The sequence below is a fragment of the Falco rusticolus genome, chromosome Z (genome assembly GCF_015220075.1).
Source record: "Falco rusticolus isolate bFalRus1 chromosome Z, bFalRus1.pri, whole genome shotgun sequence".
NCBI lineage: Eukaryota > Metazoa > Chordata > Aves > Falconiformes > Falconidae > Falco > Falco rusticolus.
The window spans coordinates 12,288,017-12,315,313 of NC_051210.1; the positions used below are offsets into that span (position 1 = coordinate 12,288,017).

The 27,297-nt window shown below is 44.4% G+C and overlaps 1 protein-coding gene across 5 annotated transcripts in view; it reads left to right on the forward strand.

Annotated features, from left to right (window-relative positions):
• The window catches only part of MUSK (muscle associated receptor tyrosine kinase), a 54,140-nt gene extending 46,909 nt beyond the window's left edge, over nt 1-7,231 (forward strand). For all 5 annotated transcript variants that reach the window (XM_037373926.1, XM_037373925.1, XM_037373927.1 and 2 more), the window contains 2 exons: nt 4,330-4,478; nt 6,555-7,231. In XM_037373926.1, coding sequence (XP_037229823.1) covers nt 4,330-4,478; nt 6,555-7,231 — 826 coding nt within the window. The remainder of the gene's footprint in view (nt 1-4,329; nt 4,479-6,554) is intronic.
• The last annotated feature ends 20,066 nt before the right edge of the window (nt 7,232-27,297 follow it).

The window sequence follows — 27,297 nt, forward strand, 5'->3', positions numbered from 1 at the left end:
CCCTAAGGACTGTCCTGCAAAATGCAGTCATAATTTCAGATACTTTTAATGTTTATAGTTATGCTGTTGATGTATCTGCTAAGAAATGAGTTATGCACAGGTTAAATGTGTTAGAGCAGGGAAACAGTTTCAATAGCTCTGATGGATTTTTTTTCTAATGAAGGGATGCATTTTTTCTAATGGAAGAAATGAAGGCATACTTTTCATTAATACAGAGAGGGCTAAAAATAACAAAGTTTGAAGGGCACGCAGTGGGAAAATTGCAGACACTTAGCCTGTGATTGATTGTTAGCCTGGATGGCAAAGTCGAATGCATCCGAGCTTGAAACGAGAACAAAGCTGCAGGAACTGTGCCGCAGCTGCGCTCGGGGCGCTGCACACTAACCAATGCAGGAACACAGTGCAGCCCTCATCCCAACCTCAGCACAACTCTTGGGATGCCACCCTGCAGAGTGTCACCTTCCTGCTTGCACAGCAGGCGTCTTCACCACACCGTGGGTGCACAAGCAGGGCAGGCAGTCTTTGACTCTGTACTGCGATCTTCATTATAATTTAAGTGCTGCACAGACCCTTCTGGGCTGGAAATGACTCTCACCCACATCAAGCAGGAACTCTCAAAGGGCATTCAAGTGTTACTAAAAGCACTGGGTTAAGCAAGTGCTAAAGTGGTGTAAAGACCTTTCATGTGGATTTCATCCCTCCCAGTGCTGCAATTTCTTTTAATTAAACCTTTTTGCTATTTTTAGTGGAAACCAGGAGAAAAAGGACAGGGGGGAGAAGCAACACATCTTCTTAGCCAGCATTTGCAAAGTGAAGAGTACCATACCCTGAGAAATGTCCGCTGTCTGTGGCTCAGGGAAGGAGCCCCAGAAATATTGCTTCTAAAGGGCTTCCTTATTTTTATTAATATCTCTGTCAAAGTCCCTTCAAGGCCTTATATTTCCAGGAAACATTTAAGGCACGGCATTTCTGTGCACCGCTGGCAGATCAGCGCAGACTGCTGATCCAGTAGTGCCAGCTGTGTATCCCTCCAGTTTGCAACAATCACAACTATTGTTGCCTTCCCATCTCAGATGGATAATATGTACTTGTCTACATGTGTTAAATGGACATCTCAAGCTAAGTTTAGCAACCTTCTTACTTCTACTGGTCTCATGTTTCTCCCTCTCCTGTAAACACAGCTATGCACATGGTGCCAGTGATGCCTTTGCCAATTGGCTTGCTGTGAGTCCTGATTCAGTGTTTACTCACTCCTGGGTCAAGCAACATGTTAGGACAGGAAGTGTCTGGCTATCATTTACTAGCTTCTCCTGAGAGGCTGCCATCTTCACTGGGGGCAGCTTCACAGTGGAAAGGATGAGGAAGTAACCAGTTATCCTAAGATGTTCTTAAAGCAAGACTCAAGACCTTGTTCGGGTCTGTCCCAACTGGGTTGTGCCAGCTGACTTAGGGTCTTCTGCCTGTGGGAAGACCATGCTGGCCCCACGTGCCACCAGTGGAGCACCAGCCCTGTACAGTTCAACACAGACCAGCATGCAAGTTTTTTCTCAGAGCTGGAGCTGTATGGTCCAGGCTAAGCCCGAGGCCCCGGACTGCCTAAAATCCTGGGTATGGGGGTCTTTTTTAGCAGTCTGCTAGGTCCCCACTGCAAAGGCACACCTCATCATCTCTGCGTGTGACAAGCTGTTCCTAAGGTCAGAATTTCTCAGACAGAAGTCTCATATTGTTTCCAAATGCAAAGCATGTTTCTCCAAACCACAACACAACAAGCCGCTAGCAATTCAGAGCACTCTCCTGCCCACATACGATTTTTTTTCGAAGGACAGGGTAAAGGTTGGTCTCCACCAGCCTCAGTAGGTATTAATTGCATCATTTAATGTCTAATATGGAAGCTATGTGATGCTAAGGAAAATGTGGGACAGGACACAGACTCTCTGTTGGTAGGCTTGGGGTGAAATCCCTAACTGCACCGCTGGTTAGTTCTCTGAACGGCAGGTACCTAAAAGCCAAATGCTGCCAGTGTTGTACAAATCCATTGGTGGTGAAGAAGGCAAGGACAGCTGCTGTCCATCCTGTGCACCGTGGACATTTCTCGTAAGCATTTAGATAATAATGAGAGAGAATACCCAAGGTAATTTCTGTTGATGCATCCCAGTTCTAGAAGACATTTACCTGTTTTCTAGAAAGGACGCCACGTGCTGATCTGCTGCCTGAATTTTCCTGGTTAATTTCAAAAGCAGCAGCTTCCCACTGCTCCTGCGTAGATGTGCCCCCTAGCCCTTTGTGCAAAGACTGTCTTCTAGACACCAAAGGGTTCAACTTCAACAGCTCTCTGCCAAGACTGCAGAGTCTGCCTCTGTTGTGGGTCAGTGTGGTTTTCCCAGGTCTGCTAAGAACTGGGCTGAATTAACATATGAGTTACCAAGGATGAAATTATTTGCTGTTGCCTGAAGGCCCATTATAAGGCTTTGTGCATCTTAATCTCACCTAAATTACATTTAGGTTAATTTACATTACAGAATTTCAGTGACGACTAGATGGATGGTGAGTAGAGGGATGGATGTACTTCAGGCGTTAGCCTGGGGTGAGTTTCTTTCTTCCAAGAATGTGAAACAGGGCTGTGCCTGCCCCTGCTTTGGCACTGCACTAGGTCTGCACTAGGTTTGCTAGCCAGTGATGAGTGGTAATCTACGATGAGGCTGTTTGGAAGAGATAAAGACTCTCCTCATTTTACTTTTAAATGCTCTACCGGTTTCTGCAGACAGTTGCTGCTGACTTGCTCATGGACTGAGATTAGGCAGAAGCTGGTAGATGCCACTATTTCTCCCCTCCTACTAGATTGGAACCTCATTGCCAGCACAGGGGGAAAAAAAGGAAGACATTTTGCTGTAAATGAAGGCAGTAGTAGACAAGTGTGGAGTCTGCTTCTCTGTTCTGGCTTGCCAGACCGCCTCACCCAAGTGTCTCAGCTGTGATCTGGCCACCTGTGAGATTCCTTTCTTGATGGGCACCCTGCCATCTTCTGACATTTGACATTTACAGCATCCAAGTGCAACTGTTGTGACAGCCATATGTCTGGAGTAGATGACAAGGAAACTGGAAGTTTGCTTTGGAAATCGGAACCTCCTCTTGGAGCTACAGAGCAGTAAAATAACCTGGTATTTGAGCAATGGTGGGCAGTTGGGCTAGCGTAGTAACATGACACGTAAATGCACGTCACTCTCCATGGGCTCTGGCTGGCTACCTGTAAGGAGTGCGTTTTAACTGCAGGACCCCTGGGAAGAATTTGCGTGGGCAACAAAATGGACATCTGAGGTTTGACACATCTTTGAAGAGTGGAAAGTTACTCTTCTTTGGCAATAGCTACCTCTAAATCTTTGGCAAGCCCATGTAATTAAACTTGTTGAGGGCACAGTGACCTGTGGATAAGAGAACAAAGTGAGCCTGTAATCGCTTTAAGTCAGGAGGCTTTGTTTCTGATAGATTTGTGTCCCTAAGCTCCAGATGAAGATTCACCAGTGTCTTAACATGGGTGTATTCACACGTTACATTGCTCTTCAGACAGGACACACGTATACTTTGTCCCCTCTGTCCTGTCATCTGCTTCCACTTGCAGGAGCATAGCTGTTTCCTAGACCTCAGCTCCAGCACATTAAATTCAGCTGGAATTAGCTCACGGGTTTATAATAACTTGTTGAATTACAGGCACACACATATGCCAACAGTGGCAAAAGGGTATTTTCCTTACAAAACCATGGAAACATGCTTACTATAATGGTTACTTTCACTCTAATAGTAGCCACATGTACCAATACCATCATTGTGCCAGGCATGGGACAAAACACAGTGAAAAGAGGTTCTTTCAACATTCTAATATATAATAGGTTTGTTTTTAAGTCTGGTAAGCTCAGCCATGACACCTCAAAAGCAACTTGTTTGGACTGAAGAGTCCATCCTGACCTCCATGAAGTTTCTGATGTGACACCAACCCAGGTAGATGCTATTGCTCACCACCCTGTTATTTGTTTATCTCTTTACCAATCATGGTGAACAGTCTGTATGCAGAAAGAGCAGTGGCCAAAAAAAAAGCTATATTGGGTTTAGCCTCCTTCAATTAAATTAAATGTCTCTGTACTTTGCAATGCAGACATGCCCAAGAGGTGAAGATGGTCTTTCATGTTCCTTCATTCGATGCTGGGGCCTTCCACTTTTTCATTTTTGTTTTCTTTTTTTTCTGTCAGCCTGTCCATTTGCACCAGAAACAGAGCCTACATTTAGTGTGCATATGCATCCATCACTGATGCTTCCCTTTCTCCTCTCTTCCTGCAGGGCCCCAGGGCTGCTGCCATATGAGCCTTTTACAATGGTGGCAGTGAAAATGCTGAAGGAAGAAGCATCTGCAGACATGCAGGCTGACTTTCAGAGGGAGGCAGCCCTCATGGCAGAGTTTGACAATCCGAATATCGTCAAACTTTTAGGTATCTGAATGCCCACGTACAGGGTACCACCTTCTGCAAATCCGCTGTGGGGTTGTTGGGGGTGCAGGTGCAAACACACATGCTTGACTGGCTTGGCGCTTAATGCAAATGGCAGTGCTGGTCTCTTTTGTGAGAGAAGATGCCTCTTGCAAAAGAGGTGAGCTTTTCGATGTGCTAGTGCATGCTTTGCTGAAATGTCTGTCACAAGTGTCAAAATGTAGGTCTGATACTGTTGTGTGAATGAAAAGGATGTTGCATTGTAATGGAGTCTCCTTGTCCTGCACTGAGTACGTTGTTGACCATCTTGCTGCCTAGCTCTGCTTCCAGTTTAATAACATTGGCACAGATATCTTCAGGGAAGGCACGAGCTTCCTGGAGCTGTGATTTATTTTTCAGATACTTAAAAAAAGACGAGGAACAAGTCTTGTTACTTTTATGGGTCCCCACTTAAAACTGTGATGTCTGAACACGCACTAGCATTAAAAAACCAAAATGAAACAAACAGAAAAAGGCAACTGCAAAAATTATCCCTTCCTTCCTTTCCCAGGGAAAGGAAACCCCAGTTTATTGGGTATTTTAGAAAGTCTTAATGATGTAGCTTGGCTAATAGGGTGTTCTTCTGTGAAGAAAGCTGCTAACCAAATTTTAATTCAGTCAGTTTTCAGTTTTTGACTGAAGTGGATGTTGCTAGCCACCTTCACATAGCAATTCTGATTTAAGTTGTTGTGTGCAGATTGGAACCCTGTGAACAGGCAGCTGAGATCATAATTCATTGCAATAGGAGGTTCCACAAAATTTGGAAATAGATAAATCCCATTTTTGGGAAAGCTGGGTTGCTACAAGTACTTTGGCTACAGAAAAGAAAAGCAGGAAATGCCCCAAACTCAAATAAACATTGTGTTTATTGTCAACACATTTTAGGTCCGGAAAGGGCAAAGGTACAGGAACAAACTGGTTTCATATTGTGGGAGTGTGGAGAAAACAGCCATGTTGTTGAAGACAGCTTAGATGATAAAACTTTCACATACACTCCTCATGCTTGTCAGATCCTGATTTTATCACACTGGGAACAGTTATCTGTTTTTCCTCAAAGATTCAAGTATTAGGTCATTGACAAGAATTTCAGATTTCACAATAAGTTGGATGAACCATTGCTAAATGATGGCCCTAAGAAAGCAAAACACATACATTTTAAATGCTGGCTTTTGATCGTTGGCAATTTAATAATAAGCAGACAAATATTTTTTGCCATATCACTGTATGCTCTGTAAAACTGATGGGAGCGGGGTCCTGTACTGATTCTGGCCCCAGGTAAAGCTGATGTAGGGTCAGGCATGTGTCCTTCACTGGGACTAGGTTCTGCATCTATTAGATGTGGTAAATGTCTCCTTCCTGATGTCTGTTTTTAATTTGTCTTTCTTTAATTTTTTAGTATCTGTCATGCCAAAAGTAATTTCTGCAACAAACATTTTTTTGCATGATATGTTAAAAAAAAAAAGAAAAATCCAGAAGAAGTTGTAGTGGGAATGTCTTTGCGTTTCAGATAACCCACTGAAGCCTTGAACATGCCCCTTGTGATTACTCCTGAAGTCTTCCTGCATATGTGTAGTCCCTACATCCATATCATTATAAGTATAATTGCAACAAACAAAAGAATTAAGAAGTGCAGGGATCAGAATGATAAAGGTTACTTTCTTAAAGTTTGTCCTTCCAGTTGCACCCGGGGAGAGGTAATACTTACATTAATGCCAGCTTAAGCAGGATTGGGGTCTTAACTAATCCTAGGTCCAAATGTATATCTTTTTCCTGGGATGTCCAGACAAATCAGGCAACTGCATGATTTATTGGCATCTCCCACAGAGCTCAGCATTAGATCCCTGGTGAAGGAGCTTCAAAGACACAAAGGGATGCATGCAAACTTGGTGGCACTTGCATGCTTCACCTTTCTTTCCGTCCCATCATGCATTGTTGAAAGTCTCCCCTTTGTGTAAGTGTTTTTGGATTTTTTTTGGTTTTGCACAGCAGAGCCCACTTTGCTACCCAAATGACCGGTGTGTTGTGTCTATCTTCTTCCAGGTGTGTGTGCTGTTGGGAAACCAATGTGCCTGCTCTTTGAATACATGGCATATGGGGATCTAAATGAGTACTTGCGTGACCGCTCACCCCGCAACCTCTGCAGCCTGGTGCATGGTAGCCTGGATGCACGGATCAGCCTCTCCAACCCCCTGGCGCTGTGCTGCACCAGCCAGCTCTGCATTGCCAAGCAGGTGGCTGCAGGCATGGCGTACCTCTCTGAGCGCAAGTTTGTCCACCGGGATTTGGCTACCAGGAACTGCCTGGTGGGGGAGAACATGGTAGTCAAAATAGCCGACTTTGGTCTCTCAAGGAACATGTATTCGGCTGACTATTACAAAGCAAATGAGAACGATGCCATCCCCATCCGCTGGATGCCCCCTGAGTCCATTTTCTACAACCGCTACACCACAGAGTCTGATGTATGGGCCTATGGGGTGGTGCTGTGGGAGATCTTCTCCTATGGCATGCAGCCCTACTATGGGATGGCTCATGAAGAGGTCATCTACTACGTGAGGGATGGGAACGTACTCTCCTGCCCAGACAATTGTCCTCTGGAGCTCTACAACCTGATGCGCCTCTGCTGGAGCAAGCTGCCTGCTGACCGGCCAGGCTTTGCCAGCATCCACCGCATCTTGGAGCGCATGTACGAGAGGGCTGTGGCCACCCCGTCAGTCTGAGGGGTGCACCTGGGGACGTCCCTGGGTTCACCCATCCAGGCTGACTCGGACCAGCCTGTGGGGTCCTGAGCAGCAGCTCTACGCAAAGCCCTGCTTTAGGGGGAGGAGAAACAACTTCTTCTTTGCCAAGCAAGAAGTGTGGACTGCACCCCACTACAGTGGGCTATACCTCCCTGAGTGGAACTGTACCTCCAAAATGACAGTGCTGTCCCCTGGCCACCAAACCCAGACAACTGGGTTTGGTGAGGGTGGTGGCTGTGCCAACTCATTACCTACGTTAGGCATTTCCAGGAGCAGAGTTCCCCAGGGAAAGCAAACCAACATTTTGCTGGTGTCACTTCCCTTCCTCACAGGTCCCTCCATATCCTTCTGCATTTATGGTCCTGGCGTTCACCTTTTCCCTCCCTTCCTTAAAAGTTTTCAAGTATTATTTGAAAAAAAACCAAACAAATGATTGCAGAAATCAGTCTTTTTGGGGATATTGTTATTATTTTATTTTTCGTACTTACTTCCTTTTGTAGAAAAAGGATGTTTCTGAAGCCATAGGGCACTTTCTTTTTCCTTTTAACTTCCATTTCCTCTTTGACACTCATGAACATAACATTGACAGAGTAAAAAGAGGAGCCTGCAGGACCACTGGCAGCTGCCTGCATCTCATGTTACATGGACAGGCAAACTCCTGTCAAGCATGGAGCCTTAACGTTTTCAAAAGTGGAAAATCCGCAGCGAGGTTCATTTAATGTTTGCTAAGATCTCATCCAAAAACTTGCCTCAGTGAATTGCAGCCCCGAGGCTACAATTCACTGCCTTCCCCTGCAACAAAGCCAATTGGTGTTAAGGGAGAAATTCAGGCCAAAGGCCTGGTCCCGCACCTGGTAGATCTCTGAGTTGTATCTGTTTGCCTTTGCCTGCCTGCAGTATGGTCCTCACTGCATCCAAAGCAGGAAGAAATGCAGCCCCTCTTGCAGAAATGTGGCAGGTTATGCTACTTACTTCTTTCCTTTTCCTTTCCAGTCTTTGCCTCCTGTTTCTGGTTTTCCTTTCCTGACAGTAGCTCCTAACCCCTGTGAGCTCCTACTACAACGTTTGCTGGCCACCTTTCCTTGTGCTGCAGTTTACAGGTGCAGAAGTAAAGAAGGTGGAAGCCTGCCATCAGCTGCCTTCAGAGACAACCTGCCAGTTAGGAGAAGGTGGAAAAGGGTGTGTTCACACTCTACACGAGAAATGTTGTAGACTGTTCATCTGTGGGGCAAAGATGAGACTGCCTTCATTACACATGGTCCGCAGCCCATCCCCAAACACCAAATGTTGTTTCTCTGCTAAAAGTTCTCCTAATATGATGGATGCTTCAGTACCAGAGAAAATTATATTCCTCTGAGGACAGGTTGTGCTGGTTAGTTCCTTTGGCTGTGAGAAGCAGTTGTCCCAGAGCCTCATCACTGATACGAAATATAGCCAGAGGCAGGGATGTGCATTATCCTGGCAGAACAGGAGTGCTAGTGAGTGAGCGGTGAGTGTGACTTCCATAACTGGGACACACTGGTTAAGTCTATTCAAGAAACAGCAGTTAAGAGCAGCCTTCTGTAGGGCTTCTGTAGGATACAAGGAGTATCCTTGTTTTCTGGAAGGTAGGCTTGAAAAGCTCTGCCAAACGTGAAGAACAAAACTGGAAAGCATGCACCTTCCTCTGCTGTTTTACTGTAATGTGAGCTAGTTGTCTCCTACATCATAAGGTTATTTTCTTCTTTTTTCTTTTTAAATAAGCATAGTTCATTCTGGTTGTGGCCACAAGAGCATAGTTCAGTGTTTTCAAACCACTGGTGTCAATTTCACTTGAAGCAAAGAACTCACAACTACCCAAGACTGTGGGAAGAAAGAGGAAGCTCTGTTTGGCCTGCAAAATGTTGAAACGCTAAAAATGCTTGGATATCTGCACAGTGAGCACAAAATGACCTGTGCTATCTTTCTCATTTAGCAGTTCTACCATCATGCCACTATGACAGAAGAGCTTACTGAGGTTTAGATACTAAAAAAATATCCCCCTGAGAACCCCAAAGCCCTCTGTTTAAATAAAATAGTGACCGGAGATCCTTACATAGCTCCTGTTACCACATTATGACCGCCTCACAGTCCTCAGTGTTGAATTCTGTTAGGTTTTGTCAGTTACCTGGCTGTCCTCCCTGTGCTGCAGCAGCAGGGTTGAGGAGGCAAGTCTGAATGGATGCGGGGTGAGCTGTATCCCCAGCTGAGCAGAGGTGCCTGCAGCCTCTGCCAAGCTGAGCCCCACTGCACAGTCCAGCAGCTGCTCCATCTCCGTAATGGAAGGTGTAAATTCAAGAGCCTTGCAGTGCTTGTGGAAGCAGGGGTTTTGCCACTCTTCTAGAGAGGGCATGGCCAGACCTTGTATGTGGGTAGTGGTGTGTGTCCAGGTACTCGGCACCTCCTCTGAATCAGCCAAGTCTCTTAAACCAAGAAAAGGGCGCAAGAACAGGTGGCAAAACCTGCAGCATATGCTAATGTGAACATACTCATTTACAGTCTGAAGAACAGTCTGCTTTTCTTCCTTCTAGGATCCCAGTGCTTTCCTCAGTTGCTTGCTCTCCATTTCCCCCAGCTAGACTGCTTTGAAACCACAATCATGGTTTTCTTCTTGTTTTCATGTGGGATGAAGTTATGTGCCTGTAATGTCACATGCTGTGAAGTTTCCCTCACTTTGTGGAAGAAGGACTTCCACTAACTCAGAAGGGTAGCCCTTTTCATTGCACTTTCCTAGCCCAAATTCTTATCTCAGTGACCCCATGTTCAGGTCAACGCGGGCCTGCAGTTACGAGTGGAAAATTCAGTTTTTCTTGTCCAGTATTGCAGCCTTTGCACTATAAACATGCACCACAATGTGTGGTAGTAAGTGACTGCAGGTTGGGTTGGAAAATGCTTCCTGCATTGTAAGAGGAAAGACATAATTTCAAGATCAACTCACGGAGAAGCTCTCTGCAGCATGTTCTCCAAGGATGATAATCGCTCCTGCATCATAATCCAGGTCCCTAAATCATGATGTTCTTTGAGTATTGAATGGTAGACAGACCTGCTGCTGCCTTGGTGTATTAGCTGGATTTTAGCCTCAGTTTCTTCCTGTTACACACTTCTCAGCCTGTTAAAAGCTGGAGGTTGAATTGCTTTCATAATTTGCCTTCTTTCACAGCTTTCTTTTCTCATCCTTTTGTTTGAGACTTCTGCTTTCTTCAGTGTATGTTATATGGTGTGCTACTCCAGAAACTTACACACTTTCTGTTTAACTACAGCATAATTCAAATTTTGGATTGGAATAAAGCCAGGGATTGTGAGACAGTAGAAGAGAAAGGAAAATTTGTTACTCACAAATTTGTTTGGAAACAAAAACTATTTTGCAGTCTCTAATTTGGCTTTAAAATTCATATAGAGAAAGACCATGAACCAGAAATGAATATTTTTGGTGCTTCGGTTCCCATTCCCACAGATGGCAGAGGAAGCCTTGCAGTCAGTGGCACTGCATGAGAACCCTGAGGAGAAGAAGAGATTTGTAGCACATTTGATGTACCCATTCCCTCTGCAAGTGCCCTGACTAGATCATTTGCAGCATGTATACAGCTTTGTCCTGGATGACATAATGTGAAATTTGATCAACTAAACAGTGCAGAAATCCTCTCAGTTTCCCATGACTATTTAACAGTTGCATTTAACATACGTGTTAAATTCGATTCGTATTCGATTAGACATTGCCTGCAATGTGATCAGATTTGGTTTAGAGGGATTGCCTCTCAAACACACTGTGGAAAAAATTTAACTGTCTGGTCTCATTTCTCCAAGGGTATCTCATAATTATTATTCTGTGATTTTTTGTTATGCATTTCATGAATGATGGCTTTGAAAGACAACCCAGAGATGTACATTTCTTATTATCCCAAACTGTGTAATTCATGCATGCAATATTTTATAAAATAAAGGGATATCAGAAAGGGGTAATACTAAGTCTTATCTCTCTGTTCTCTTCTTGCTCCAGCACTGGATTTGTTTCTGAAAACGGATGCATTTCATTATATTGAAACAGCTTTATTACAGCTTTAATATCACAGTGGTTATACCATATGCAATTGCCCTTGTAAGGTAGCCTATTATGTGTGCTCAAAGGCATGTGGTTTTGATGGGTTAAACTGTGTGCTATAGGAACACACTGAGAGACTATAGACTGAATGAGACAACTCAAGATTGGAATGACATCTGTCTCACTCCTGATTTCTGCTGGTGTTTGTGCCTGGATTGTGCCTGTGAATGAAGTGCAGTATAAAGTCAAAAGGGAATTGAGTCTGGTGTCTGTAGAACCCCACACAGAAAAGTTTGTCACTGATGGGTTTACCTAAAAAGTCAGAACTCCTTTTTCTGCACATGATTCTTGAACATGAACTCATTCAGTAAGTCTATGAGAATTTTAACTATTTTAAAATTAATTGCAAATATTTGACAATCAGAACTGGAAAGTAAAACTGAACTTCCTGACTACTATTAGCTAGGCAAAGCATGAAGTATATAGTATATTCTTTCTCTCTCTGTTTTTTTTTGGTCCAAATATGATGTGAAATGTTTTCTGCTAATAGTCTAGCTTGAAATCTTAGGGAAAAAAAAAAGTGTTTTGTAAATGCAGTCCTCACTGAGAAAGTCAATAATGAACTAGGAAAAGCTACTATTTAGTCCTTTCCGTTGGGGTGAATCCTAATGAAAAAGTTGGCTCTTACACACCAACTTTTTTCAAGGTGTGAGGAGAAGCGGGATCTTCATTTCCCATCACAAAACCAAGTGGTCTTTGAATCTTTAGAAACACATTTTTGTAGCCTGGGCTAAAAGGTTAACCTTATGACAGAATCTGTCATCTCCAGCAGTGTGATCACTTCCAGGCTCTCCTCCCTCCAAATCTCTCTGAGATCACCTGAACTGGTCAGCACAAGCAGATGTCCCCAATGTCATGAGTCACCCTGAGTATTTTGGATAGTACAGCAGTAACGTTGGCCCTCCTGAATGAAGCAATGAGAGTAACATGTGGTTGGGAATGTAATGGATTATTTAATTTTCCTTGGCTTTTATTTGTGTTCTCATGAATGCATATGCTTGTGTTTGTGTGTGTATAGGAACGGACAGGGTGAGGAAGCACGCTTTGTATGGAGGGAGAAAGAGGTTTCAGTCAGCCTTCCGTGCAAATTTCTCATTGTGTCTTTCAAAACATTCACTTCACCCATTTCCACTCTGTTTAAAACTTCTAATCTTCAGCTGGATGTAATGACATCTTGCTGTCATCAAAGGAATCTTGAGGTCTTAACAGGCCTTTGCCAAGTCCCCGACATTACAGCGATGTGGGAGCTGCTACCCCCTCTGCTGCCAGTGTGGAGCTCTGAAGTAAATATGAAACTGCCTTTCGTATTTCATAAAGAAATCAGAGTCCAACACTGGTTGTCAAATGCAGAATTAGGATCTTTTACGTATCAGCAAGAAGGGAAAAAAAGGGGAAAAAAGAGAAGTCCTGCCAATTTACCACCTCCAACAAAGACATAGAACCTGCTATAATAACATAATGGATGTTTTTCAAGTTTCTCAACCTTAGGAGAGAAAATATGCACTCATTCACTGGAAAATATTTAGAAAATCACTTTTTTATATAGTCTTGCTGTATTTAGCCAAGAACCTTCCCTAGAGGTAGCGCTCCATACTGGTGGCACAGTGGCCAGCTGTAAACTTAAAATGGGTAGTATCTGAGGAGCTCAAAGCTGCCCTTAAAGCCAGTACCTACAATTTTCTCAGTGCAGGAGGTGGTAGCCTGGAGTGAAGGTTGCGCTCTATACCACTGACATATTTCTGTGCTAGCACAGCATCTTCTAGTGTCCTGCAAATTTAAGATTAAGTAAGGGTTTCATTAGCAGCTGATCGACAGGATGTTTTATGATGAATTTGGACTAACACGCATCAATTAAATAATTGATTATTAAAGATATTTTTTTTTTCTGTTTGCTGTGATGCTTTAAATCTCATGCCATTTATAGGCCAATGTGTTTACTTTGAGATAACCACGCTATACTGGGCATGAGTGAACACGTTGAGGCACTTGTATGTTTACCTGCCCTCCCCCATGGCTGTTATGTAAAAGAGATATTACAGCTTGGGAGTTTATATAGGCTAGCAAAATTTTATGTAAACAAACAACTTAATGGAAGAGGGGACCTGTGCAGAAATGAGAAGTGCCATATGAATGAATGGGGGTAATTCACCCTCTGAATGGTGAGCTCATGCTGTGCTATATTTAACTACTTATTTAAAGCGGTGCTAACTTCACAGCAGTGACACTGGAGAACAGGAGGGCTTTGGTTATGGTGAAAATGGGGAACTTCCCGTGGGTGGCTGGGAGCAGGCAGGATGACATAGGACCTGTGCATGTAAAGGGCAGCAGGGAACGGCGTGTTCCTCACCGGAGGAACATGCCATTTTCCTGAGAGATGCGATACCCCAGGCATGCTCATTTCTGTGCTGAATTCACTTAAATTTGGTTGGGATTTGCTCCCAGTGCCGTTGCTATCGTTCCTCTTGTTCTGGAGCACAGTGAGCTGTCTTGGTGGTCCAAGACCCTGAACTCCCCACACCTTGAGCTCCTTTCAATGGAAGCAGCAGGACAGCCCTGCTCCCCTCTCCACTCCCTTCCTCCTGTCGTGACCTGGCAGACTCCCCACCTGCTGCTCAGAGCAGGGAATCCGCTTCACTGGTTATGGGTCTGGGCAGTGCAAACAAACACTAGGACTCACAGTGTGATTAATATGATTGCTTTCTTGAATGCTATAAATAAATGCCCACAGGCAAATCACTATCCCTAGTAATATAATGGAGGCAGTGATCATATGTTGATCACCCTGGATAGTATTAAAATAAACAACACACAGGAAGGTAAAGAAATAGACTACAGCTTTGACCAAAACATTATAGTAAGCTACAAGCGAAAGAAAGTAAATACACATATGACCTGCTCAGAGGGAAAGCACAGCGTGACAGTGGTAGGGAATCTCAGGCTGGCTGAGAGGCAGCTTCATCGAGTGGTCTCTGAAGCCAAGATTTTATACCCTAGAAGTCACATAGGTTTTTTGTATGGAGAACTTAGATAAGCAAGCCTTTTTTATCAGTTTATGCACAACACGAAGGTGTTACAACACTGGATATGTGCTCCTCCTTAGTTGATAGGTGGTTTTGTCTTTTGGGTTTTGTTCCGTTTGAGTTGGATAGTGTGAGCGAGGCATCACACACCCACAGTAGGGATCAAGGGCCTCAGAAAGTAGAAACTACTCGCCCTGTGCCTGGTCCTGCTCTTTTCTTACAGCTTCAATGGCAGTTTCCCTTCTTCAGCACACTTCTTTGTTGTTTTTTCCAACCAACAGCCTGAACCTCACACCTCCCCATGCTGCACTGCTTTCATCGGACTGCAGGGTCCAGGCAGGTGCATGTCCATGGGGTGGGCAGCACTGACAAACAAGGTGCATGTCTCCACTACTCCTTTGGTGGGATGTTGGCTGCCTCTGCTCAGACCAGCGCTACTCTGCCCCAGGTGGGAGCTAGACGTGTGATACGGCTGCAAGTCTCCATGGGGCTGGGAGGCTCTGCCTTGTTTAGAAAGAGCTCCTGGCGAGGACTGTACAAAATGTTCAGATCAAAACCTCCAGCAATGCAAAGCCACTTGCTTCTGGGTGTCATTACTTGTCCTGATGAGGTTTGCTAAGAGGATCCGCAAGCTGCTAGGCTGCTGCTCGGCTCCATTTCAAGAGAAACTGGCCTGATTTATTGCCTGGTGTCGGTAGCACATTGCAGTCCGACAGTCGTGGACTGGCAGGGGAACGGACAAGATGACTTGGTATCTGTATGTCTTGCATGTGAGATCTTCAAGTCAACAGCAAAGCATGCTAATGATCTGTCCTCTCATTAATCTGGGATGTGAAAAATTTTGAAATACTGTCTGGGAACCAGGTGGCACCTGTCTAGACAAAACAATAAAGTTTTTGGCCAATCTATTTTATGTGTAACACACTGCATGCAGACATGGCACTGACACTTGTACGCTGTGCTGAACAGCACTGTTGTCTCTTTTGCAAACAAGGTGCATTATTTCCCTGGGTGTTCAGGGCAGCAGAGTACTGGATTTGGCTTGCATGAGATAAATCCTGTCAATGAAAGGGACACACTGCCTATTTGGAAACATATCCTGACTCAGCAAGACTTGCACAAATATTTTCCTTGGACAGCTACCATACAGTCAAGTAGCTGCTACTACACTTTTGCCCTTTTGTGCCACTCCAGACAAAGGATTATCTGTTAGCAAGAAGATTTTTAAAATAACTTGAGATAAAATGTTAGATTAGAATCTTACACATGAGATAAAAGTATCTCTCTCTATGATAAAAAATATGCATAGTTCATACTTTTGGGACTGTGAGATCCTCTTTGGCTTCACTGGCAACCCTTCTAACTTTACTCAGAGTTTAGTGGGGCTGATAATTATTCACTGCTTCTGCCAACACAGGAATGAAGGGGCCCCCAATGAACTTAACAACAAGGAAGCAAAAAATCTTACACAAGGCACCACTACATGTGCAGGAGGCTACAGATGTCAAAAGCACGAAAAAATTTAAAGAAAAAGAAAAAAGGATCCCACAAATTCACACAGGGGAGGCCCACCTACTTTCATTACATTTTATGGTTTCAGTGCCTTACAGTTCTGTTTTCTCAAAGCTTTTAGAGGAACACTGGACAAAAGACTTACTTTATGGATGTAGGTGTGACCTGATCTGGTACTTTTCTTAAAATATCTGCTGATGACGGTTGGAGCCAGGATACCAAATGTCTGACCTTCTGATGCCTGATTTACTACTTCTATTGTGAGACTCATTTGCTAAAGGGCCCGGATTGTAAAATCTGGGCTCAGATCACGGATCTCTACTACCTGAAGGACATTTGGTTGGTCTGAGCTTGACATAAAGCATGTAACTGGACAAAAAGAAATTAACTTTCTGTTTCCCTTTGTAGTGCTTTATTGTCTCTTGGATAATGTTATAATACTTGCTGAACAAATATCTGTGCACCCTTCAATGGGTCAATGCCTTGTGTGCTTCTGCAGGGTCAAGGGGATCAGAAAAACTCTTCTTGGTGTAACTCAAAGTCTTGCTACCCACTGACTTGTGTCAACAGCTTTTGAAGCCTTCACCATGTTTCCAGCTGACAAAGATGCACCAGTATTAAAAATTGAAGGGAAATAACTGGGAGGTATAATGAAAAACTGACCAGAGGATACAGAGCAAGGAGCCAAGCTCATCTGCACAGTCAGCTGCTAGAGGCCAGCACTGAAGCTGTACAGCTGCCCATGCTAGTACCTGCACTGCAAAGGGAGTCCAGCCCTGTGGTCCCACTGTGCTGACTGGGATTGCACACAGTCGCTTTCCAAGTTAAAATCAAGAAAACATGCGTTAGGAACCTCTGTCTCTGAGCCAGCCATAGGGAAACTTGCTGAAAGCTGAATGCACACACCACTGGTTTCCAGAGTCTGGTCATGTCTCTAAGGCTACCCCTGCACTGCACTCATTTGGTGCACCAACATTTCAGGGCCAAGTAATTTTCTTCCTGCAGACTTGGCAACGCCATTACTTGTAAACATTGACACAGCATCATCAGCGGCATTTCTTAGCAGGTGCTCTTTCCATTCAGTCACTACCAGCTATCAGTCCTCTGGCTTCAAATGATGGCGGCCAAATGTGATTCTTTCAGTTCCAAACACTGGAACTGTTGATCTAAGCAGCTGGCTGCCTCTTCTCCCCTGGGCAGGCCTTTTTCCAAGGGAATCCGTGATTCATCTGCAGATGGCTCCCTGGTTCGGCAGGCAGCTCCACCCACAGCCAAGAAAACGGGCAATCCCAGCGCTAGCTGCCCCAGCAAGGATGTGAGCCCCGCTGCTGGCACAGGTGTACCTGCATTTCCAGAAGCTTCTTCCCATTTCTTTTGGGCTCAACACTTGGCTGAACGGTAGGAAAGAAAATGGCTTGCAGGCACACCATCCTGCTGCAAATATGCCTTCCAGCAACACTGTGATACTGCAGGATGACACCTGCAAGGCACCCCAGGATGGATGTGACTGCTTCTGAGATGGTCTGAGATGGCTTTTCTGTCATCCTGAGGAATGCAATTTGTCCTGGCAAAGCAGCAGCAAGTGTGTTGATGCTATTACCAAGTAACAGGCATGGTGGTGTACAGCAGGGATCATTTCCTTATCCGCTCAATTTCCTGGGGAAGGAAAAGTGAGGCAGAAGTATGAGACTCGTCCTTCACCCTTCCCTAGCATAGTTAGTGCTGCTTACTGGCCCTTGAAGTCAAACTTCTTTTAATTCTGGTGCCAGCAGGAGAATTTGGCTTGCTCAGAGCATGCTTGAAAATGCCACACTCACTGTTGACAGCAGGGTTTTCATAGTGCCAATGGTTATGCAAGGCAAAGATTTATAACATCTATGCTGATGTGAATCCAAACAGTTTTGACCACGTAATGCAGCTTTTTGAGTTGCTGCATATTCATGCTGGAGTTATATAATACAAGTGACCCGCACCTGACCTCCCCTGGCAGCTTCCTGCATGTAATTAGAGATCTCTTGGTGACAAATTTATGCTTGGATCCAAACAGTTTGGCAAATTCCAGATACAGAAATTTCTGGCAAGCTGGGAATCCAAATAGCCCAATGCTGCCCCTGGAGCATCTTCCCAGGGACACACACTTTTGGTAGCAGATGGACAAAGAAAATTTCCTCTCTCCCTCTTTCCTCTTTCCCCTTTCCCCTTGCCTTGGAGGTACTTTCATAAGGAATAGCCTCCTGGTGCCTGCTGCCTGGCTGAATTAATAGGTTACATCGAGCTCCGGTGAAGTGCCTTTTCTATAAGGTTTGTCTTCTTTAAAATCAAATGTATGTCTTGATACAGTCAAAACACTGCCGCCTGCCACCTACACCAGAGCAAATCCGTGCTGTGAGGCTCCCAAGTCAAAATGACAGGAGGGTACTGGATGTCTGCTGCCTCTTTAGTGCTTGTGACACAGCGCTCATCACTGCAGCAGGAGAGCAAGTGTGAAAAACAAGGAGACAAGAACTACCTTGCTAGGTCTGGTAGTTGTCACCTAAACCTGTGGTGGGAAGGCGGAGCTGTAACCCACAGCTCTGATCAGGCAAAACATCAGCCCCAAGATTAACTGAAGGCCAGTCCCAGGACAGCTGGAGTATAGTGCTGGCCCCATGGGAGACCCAGTGGATGAAGGGTGTGTGGGACACTAAGATACATTACTCTTAGTTTTACCTAGCATAGCTCTAGCCTGAACAAGCAAATGGGTGGCCTTAGGGCCATGGTGAGTTGCCCAGCAATGTTCAGTGAAGCATGGACTTGTTTAAAAAACATTTTCCTATTTCTGTCTAAACAGAGGCTTCAAACCTACACCCACAGTAGCATAATGGAAATTTTGCAAGACCCACCAGAGCCAACTCATTATAAAATGAGGCTCATACAAAATGGGATAGCCTGTCTGTGGGTGAGCAAAGTGAAACTCTCTACTGCTATCATGAATGGGTCTGGATCAAGCTAGTGTATTTTGTATAAGCTGCTGAGAGTACTCCTGTGGAGCCAGTAGGTGAGAATACTTAACAGAGCTTGCCATAGGGGTGTGTGCAGTTTATACCTTTCTGAGCACAAAAGTTCGGTGTTTTGACACAGAGACTTGCCCATAAATATCTGACAAGGAATCAAAAACCTATTACCAAACAAACAGGATAGCTTTCTGAAACATGCTCAGCCATGTTCTCCACCCTGCTCCTGGTTTTGTTTGTTTTGGGGTTTTTTTTGTCGTGTTTTTTTTTTTTTTGTCTTCTCACAATCCTGGGTAAAATGCCAAAAAAAAAAAAAATAGGGTACATTTCAATCTATTATATGTAGCGTAATGGGGTCTGATCCAGCTTTCATTTGTCAGTTGAAAAGTCCCATTACACTTACTTGGGAGACAGCTACAGTACACAGTGAACTGTAGTTAAGTTAAACACAAACCCAACCACTGAGAAAGCAATGAGAAGTGCCATGATAGATGTTTTCCCCTGGTGTTAGAATCCTTGGGGATGCAAGGTGATAGGTGTGCCTGAACCTTTCTGGGAGAAGTTATTTCACAAAGAAACAGGCCCTTTCATGGGCTCCTTCATCTAGGAATGAACCAACTTATTCCACAGAGGTACTATACTAAATCGGTTAGACTGAACCTGTGATAAAATAGTATTTGGGAAACTGTCTTGGAGGCAGAGGGTTAGGATCTCTGTTGCTTTCTTTCATTCTTAGGTATATCACTTTACAGGCTGTTGGGACTGACTGTTCCCTGGCTTTCTCTGACAAAGCAGTGACAAATTTCTGCAGGTGTCCTGGGGCACAAAGCATTGCTGTTTGATGAATAGTGGTCAAAATTAATAGTGCTGCAGACTTGGAAGGGCCTTGGACCACACAGGTTGCATCCTCACTAACAGACAGTGCTTCTGGCTGGGCACTTCTGTGCTATCTCTCATTTAGAGTTATTTGTTTGAAGGAAAGAGAACAGGGGTGGGGGGAATCAACTCATCAGCTCTCACACTGCTTGCCCAAAATTTTCAGTCCTTACTAACAGAGACCTTCTCGCCTCTCCTCCCTTTAGATCCTGAGAAAACAAAACAATAACTCTCATGACTCAATACCTCTTTGGGTCAGGCTGCTTTGCTCTCCTCCCTCCTCTTATTGCAACAGCAGCTTGAGGACAAGATAAGGTTAAGCATTGCACTCGGTAGCATCAAGGTTTGTTGAGGCTGACACGCAAGTAGTCACTAGCTCTTGGTTGCATATAAAGCTACAAGCTGCATCTTTATCAGCTGGAAGCACAGAAAGTTAGAAACTCACAAAGGGAAAAAAAATAATATAAACAGAAATCATCTGTGGCCCTCCATATGGGATTAAGAAATGCCAGGAAGAAATAAGTTTCTCCATCAAACCCCCCCAAAAAAATCCAAACAAGAGGAGCTGTAACTGCTGAGGTCCATGGCTTTTGCAACGGAGTGAGCAGTTTCACACAAGAGCAAGCTGCGCAGGTGTAAAGAGTGCAGGGCTGGGAAAGCAACAACAGGTTTGTGGAGGTCGGATTTCTTGGCAGGGGTGTGTGTCTATCCTTTAGGGGATGATGGTCTGCCAAAATATGCTGCACACTCAAATCACAGCCACTGACTATGCTGCCACAAGGGAAAAGACAGCACAGCATATTTTTCTGGGAGAAGAATGAAATCAGAGGAGCCAGAAAAGCAAAAGTCGTGAGGTAGAAGCTGACTGAAGGTCATTTACCAGCTCCTACAGTTCAGTTCTACTTGTACATCTTGTAAGGGAGACAAAACTCACTCTTGGCTAGCCAACACTGCTTCCAGGAGGGGATCTGTAAAGGTTTACAGCTTTCATTTCATGCTTTGTTTCTGCACCACAGTTTGCTTTGCCAGCACATTTCATGTGTCTGTGTGTGTGCTCGCAAGTTGGAAGCAACGTCTGCCAACTCAAGCAGGCTCAGGCCACATGCAGCATCTGTGGGGCTCTTAGAAGTAACAGCCGTTGCTTTTCGGGGCAACGAATTAGCTTATAAATATTTACAAGACTGTCAGTTACTGGGATGCAGAGCCGTTAGCAAGACAGTTCTGATCAAAATATGGGAGGTGGGGCTTCAGCATGCCTGACTAATTATAGTCTAGCAATTGCCCAGCAAAATCATTTATGAGCCCAAGGAAAGCAGTGTCCTGCTCTCTGCTTCACAAATAAAGCAACAGCGTACTTTGGAGGAGAGCTGCAAAATCCAGCACTGCTCAAAACATGACCCTTGAGACTGCATTTTTTGATCTATATTTAAGCACACCTCTGTTTCAGAGGGGCTAAAGAACTTCTTCCCACACCCTTACGTGTTGTAGGAAATCAAGCCTGAATACACCCAGAGCCCCAGGTCACACAGCCCCAGCCTCAATGAGACCTGTGCCAATGGTAGAGGCCCAAAGGTCACTCCAGTGTTTCGACTACCTTCCATGCTTCCTCACGAGGAGACGTAGCCACGTCTAACATCTCCTGCAGGGACAAATGCTGCTCTCCCCCTCTTGGTAGGGCAGTCCAGGGACTTAACAGCAAGGTGCTTACTGTCTCTGGGAAGGGCTTGCTCCTTATCTCCCTTGGAGCAATCTGTGTCTGGGTCACATCTGCAGGCACTAAATCAAGCCTCTGGAGGCTACGCTGGCCTTTGCAGAACCAGAAATTTGCTGCTGCAAGCTGGATGCCGTCCTTGTCTGAAAGAGCCAACTTTGCATACCTGGAGGACAGGTCCTTGGAAAAAGTAACGCCTTCCTCAAAATTTAAATGGATGGGTTTTTTCTAAGAGGTCATGGATTTTTTAGTACAAGTTTAGTCTTAAAAATTAGGAAGTTGTTTTTTATTTTTTTTAATGACCACGTGGTAAAAGAACTCAAGGCTTGGCACACTGGTTTTGAACATGGGTACTCCACACCAGTAATCCAAGGGATAGAAAGGAAAAGATGAGCTACAGTGACTAGGTGAAAGACTCCAGCACATGAGGAAGTTAGAAGCTTGATACAGATCACCTCATTTTCCCTGATCCAATCCACATGAGACACCAGCAGAGCCCGAAAGTCTGAGCCTATGGTCTGCACTGGTCTGCAGGAAGCTCAGTGGCAGGGATCAAGAGGGGCATAGAGTTCCTGGTTTGGTCAGATGTCCACAGCTTTGTCAGACTTGGAAAAACCTGATGCCTGTGGATAATGCAGGAGCTAAGATCTGTTGCTCCCTTTCCAGTTGTTGCTCTTCTCTTGCTACTTCCTTAACATGCCTTTTGGCCCAGCGTGTGGCATTGGCTTAGGTCTTGTTCTGACTGACCTATTTTGGGTCACCTTCCCTTATGCAATGCTCCAGCTATAATCTGGGGGCACACAAGCCTCTATCCACACAGATTTAATTGTGGGATCAGGTCTTGAAGACAAGATTTCTTGGAGAGAGGCTGACTCTTACTCTGTGTTTTTCCAGCACTCAGCTTAATGGAGCTGTGATCCCAGTCAAGCCTGGGCTTGGGAGTCACACAGCCACGGCACGAGAGCAGCAGCCTCTTGCTGTGCGTTATCCACTAGGCACTCTTTGCGGAGTAACTACGTGTCTTAAGCCATGGCTCATGTTCAGGAAGTATTTTGGTCAGTGCTGCTTCTGCACATTTTCAGGTCTATGTGGAAAGACTCTTTAGTCCTACTTTTTTAGCTGGTTGTTTTGGCTCTCAGCTCTCAGCTACATTAAAAAAAAAAATAATATGGGAATAGAAGCAGCTTTGTTAAGTTTCCTTGTGACTCTTGCAAGGAACAGAAACTCAAGGTGTTGGAGACCTTTTAACGTGTTTAGGAACAAAGGGACCCTGCCATCAGACACTGAAAATCCTGAGTTCTGCTTAATTTATACTGCCACATCCACCCTGGGGAATTTGTGAAGCTTCACTACGCTTTCTCTCCCCAGCCTGTTGTGAGCGAAGAGCGATGCACACACTCGTTGCACTAGGGATCACATGAGACTCTGATGTCCAGCAAGATGAGATGAGTGATGCCCAGTGTCTCTACGATGTCTGATGCAACAAGAATGGAGGCAGCAGGTACATGAGATTTTTTCACATGCCAATAATGTACCTGATCCTGCTCATGCTCTCCACACCTGAGGCGATGCATAAAAAGCCTGGCACCAGCAGCTGTGCCGTCCTACCGCATGCTGCAGAGGTGAGCACCTGTACGGCCAAATCTATACAGATGGAGTGACCGCTCACACTTCCCTGTCTCGCATGGCATCAATTCCTTCATCCTGGACATGAGTCCTGAGGGTGTGTCAGCCCCTCACTTCTCCACCCGTATCTTCCTGTCAAAATCTGTGTGCCCACTCTGCTTGCTCTGATCTGGCAGTAAATTATAGAGACTGCTGATGACTCTTCTGTGGGAGGTCAGGAGTCTCCAGGAGGGAAGGAGAGAATGCTGAATGTTGAGGCAGACTCCAACATGTTCCTTTCGAAGCTCTTGATTTGCCTTATACTATAAAATGCGAATGCTGTGGGGCTAATGAACTACTAATTTCATAACTGATTTTGGAGACAAATGTTAAAGTGGAAAAAATAATGGAAAATAATTAAGTTATATTTAAAATGCTGAAGATGTTTTACAAAAATCAATGCCACAATATGCAAGGACTCACTACAATGTTACTTTTTCTTCGCTGAGGGACAGAGGAAAAAATACCACTGTTTTTGGTGGGGACTCAGTCTTTTGAAGTGTAGAAGAACAGGTCTCTTTCCAGTGTATTCTTCTTTTCCAGTGTTCTTGCAGAGGCAGAGAAAGATAAAATGGTATGTATGAATGATAAAACTAGATGTCTGACAAAAATTCTGAAGAGCCATGGTGAACACAACAGATATTTTGCAAAACTAAGACATATCTGTAAGCAAGATATGCACTTTCTTGAAGAGACACAGATTAATTTCACTACTGTGTCAGGAACTACAACAAAATGAGCAGGGCAAAACTGCATTTATTGAAGGGCTCTGGGGCTAGAGGCTTTTCAAATGCATGCTCATGTTTGTCTCTATCACATGTAAATACAAGTGCTTTTCTGAAAGGAAGAAAAAGCTGTGTAACTCAATGACTTAAACTGACCTTTATATTATACTTCAAAATACCACCTTTTCCTTATCAATTCTTGGCCCCAATTTTACTGCCATTCCCTACCCAGCAAAACACAGAAACGCATCTTTAATTTCAGCCATGTGCTTCAATGCTCTGTTGGAGCAGTGCAGAGCCTTAACTGCTTGTTGAAGCTGACCTTCACAGAGACTGCTGTGACACCCTGGCACCAGGGAAGCCAGCAGGGCTTTCCTCATGGGCTTTTGCAAAGCCAGGAATTTGCTCCAGCACCCCATGGGAATTGCTCAGTGTGTGAAGGATCAAGCTCTTCTCTTTAACAGAAAATGGGAGCTGAAATGTGGCACTCTGCCCATTTGGCTCCCTAGCACTCCCAGGGAGCTTTTGTGCAGCCTTTGACCAGATGTCCTCTGTTTTCTACAGTGGAGCAGTAGGACTGTGAACCTGTTGGCAATATTATGTCCTTAGACTTACCAAATGCTTCTGTGCCTGCTCTCTGGAGGTGGAATGCCTGCTGTAGGGTGAACTTAAACCTTTCACAGGACACAGCAAGTGTCAGGAATGTCAATATATGTTCTATTTAAGGCCGTATTTGTACCAGGTTAGTTTTATTAAAGGACTTAAGAAAGACAGGGTAGAGGTAGGAGTTCTTAGAGGACAACCTGGTATAACTCAAGCCTTACTCCTTCTTTCTGCATCACTGACTTCCCAAACCAGAATGAAAACCAGAAAATAACTGGTCTTCAGTCAATGCTCTTCCCCGAGTTAGATTATATCTGTAGGGCATAGAGGCACTGTACGATTTGTTTAAGAAACATAGTGTCCTCAGGTCTGCCCCGTGTTTCTGAAACACATTTCCATTACAGGTCATCATCATCTGTGTGTATGTAACTTACCCAGCAAAACCTTGGGAAGTCATACACCCCCAGCCTACCCTTTCGTTCACATGTACCTGGTCAAGTTCCAACTCCTTTTTTTCATTAAAGATGCCATAAAAATTTCCAGCTCAGCTCCTGCTACAGGTGGAAGGGAAACTCTTTCCTAAAACCAAAGACAAGATCTTCCTGCATTATTCAGTGCAAAAAAGAAGTGCCTCTCCCTGCCCAGCGTGTAAAACACTGGAGCTTCTGCATGCACTGCTCCGAGAAGCACAAGGCCTTGCAGTCCTTGCTTGGCAGGTCCCACATATGGCCAAGTGGTGGCCGTGATGTAAGAGGAGGGTCACAGCCTTGAGACATGACATGCCTCAAACAATGGGGACAATGTCTTTTGTGCAGAGGAAGTACATCTCCCGGAGGGGAACATGTATTGTGTTTCATGCAACAGAAGATGGAAGCTGTTACAAAGCTTTGGCTGCTGAGTTGCTTGTGTTTGCAGTCCTGGACACCCTCCATTCCTCAGCTCCCTACCCGCTGGCCAAGGGAGGCTTGCAAATAAACAATTAAACAATATTGTCAGGGGGAATTTTTCCAGGAGTTCTGTAAAAGATTGTGGTCAGCTGAAAACAAAACAAGGCCCGATCCCTGGCAGGAGATGTTCAGGACATTGGAGGAGGATTGAACCTCAGCTGAGCCAAAACAAATCCCAAGGAGTAACAACAAGTCAGCAGCCTCCATGTTAAACAAGGGTTTCCTCTCAGTTTATCCACTTCTGTATTGTTACTGCTTTGGTGTCCAGGTCTTGAAGAAAGCATTTTCTCAGAAACCAGAGGTCAAAAAAGACTCTTCAAAAGTCACAGACACCTCTTCACCTCTCACAGTGTTCCGAACCACACACTGCTGCAAGCTATGGGCATGCCCCACAGGGGAGGAGAGGAAAGCTTCGGTGATGCTGTTAACTGCAAATGTAAAGGCTTTGCTGCTGTTACCTTATGAAAATAGCAATAAATGCCCTGTCTGCAAGCTGCGGAGTGAGGTTGCCTCAGGCCAGTGCTTTAGCTCTTTGCCTGCTACATAACAAACCCAAGCAATGCAAGGGCAAAGATAGCCTGTCCATAAACAAGTCTGTGAAGGCATGAGGTGGGTCAGGGGGATTCCTTTATCTGACTCTGTAGACTGCCACAGAGATGCCATTGGTGAAGGACAGTACAATGAGCCCAGTTTGAAAGCACAGATTGGTGTTCTCAAGTCAGCTTGTAAAACCTGACCACCTAGCTCTCTTCAGACTACAGGGGATCTGAGTGAGCAGGGATTACTTGGGGTAGACCACAGACGAGATGAAAAAGTAACCCAAAGTAACCTCCCCATCTGGTTTCAAATACAAGGGTCCCGAATCATTCCAGTTCAGACTACAAATTCAGCAAATGCTGCCGTTGAAGTCTTAAAGTCTTCACCCCAGATACCCCTAGGATAGATCTGAGAATTTGTCTAAGTCCAGACATGAGCTCTGAACCTTCCTGTAACTGATAGGAAAATGCTGGGAAAATACTGGAATACCTGGAAGAGGGACAACCAGCAGGCCCCAAAGGTATTTGTTTTACTATTCATGGCTTTTAATGCAACGCCATGACTTGTGGATATTTGAGTCTAGAATTACCACTAAGCTTTGATATGAAAGCAACGCATTAAACTCTGGGTTGTCCAAAAATTTTGTGTGTAACAAGCATGGTCTTTGTTGCTCTGAGGCTGTGATCTCACATCAAACCTCCGACAATTAGCCACAGATGCAGTTGCACACTGCAGGGTTTTAATGCTGAGTTTCACACCACAGATTTTGAATGTCTTCAAGTATTCACTCACCCAGTTTTTAAGTATCTCACAGTATGCATATACAGTTACACCATGATTCATTACACACAGTCATGTCAGAGCAGCTATCAATATTAAATCACAAAATGCTGGAGAAAGATGTTGCCAAAGATACAAAAAAATGTTGACGTAACTGCTTTGGGACAGAACAGGAAAAGCACAGGAGCGCACATATATTTTCTTGTCACGCTAGGAAGTGAATAAGAAATAATATTAAGTTCACATCAAACTTTAGTGTGCTAAATTATTTCAAAAGATGTAACAAGGTCACATGTTCCAAGCCAATTTAATTGCTGCAGTTATATTGAACAATTGTGTTAAAATGAAACAAAATGTAAAAAGAAGCAGGTATTAAGGAAATTGTTAGGGATACTACAAAAAACCTTGAAGACTTGAAACTTTGTTCTCTCCAGAAATGTACATAAATGACTGTGCTTGATCTCTGGGGTATGTGTGTGATTTCTGGATTCATGCAAGCTAGGGAAGCTACTCTTTCAGATTATTTCATTCCATCAATTTCTGGTCTCACCCATAAACA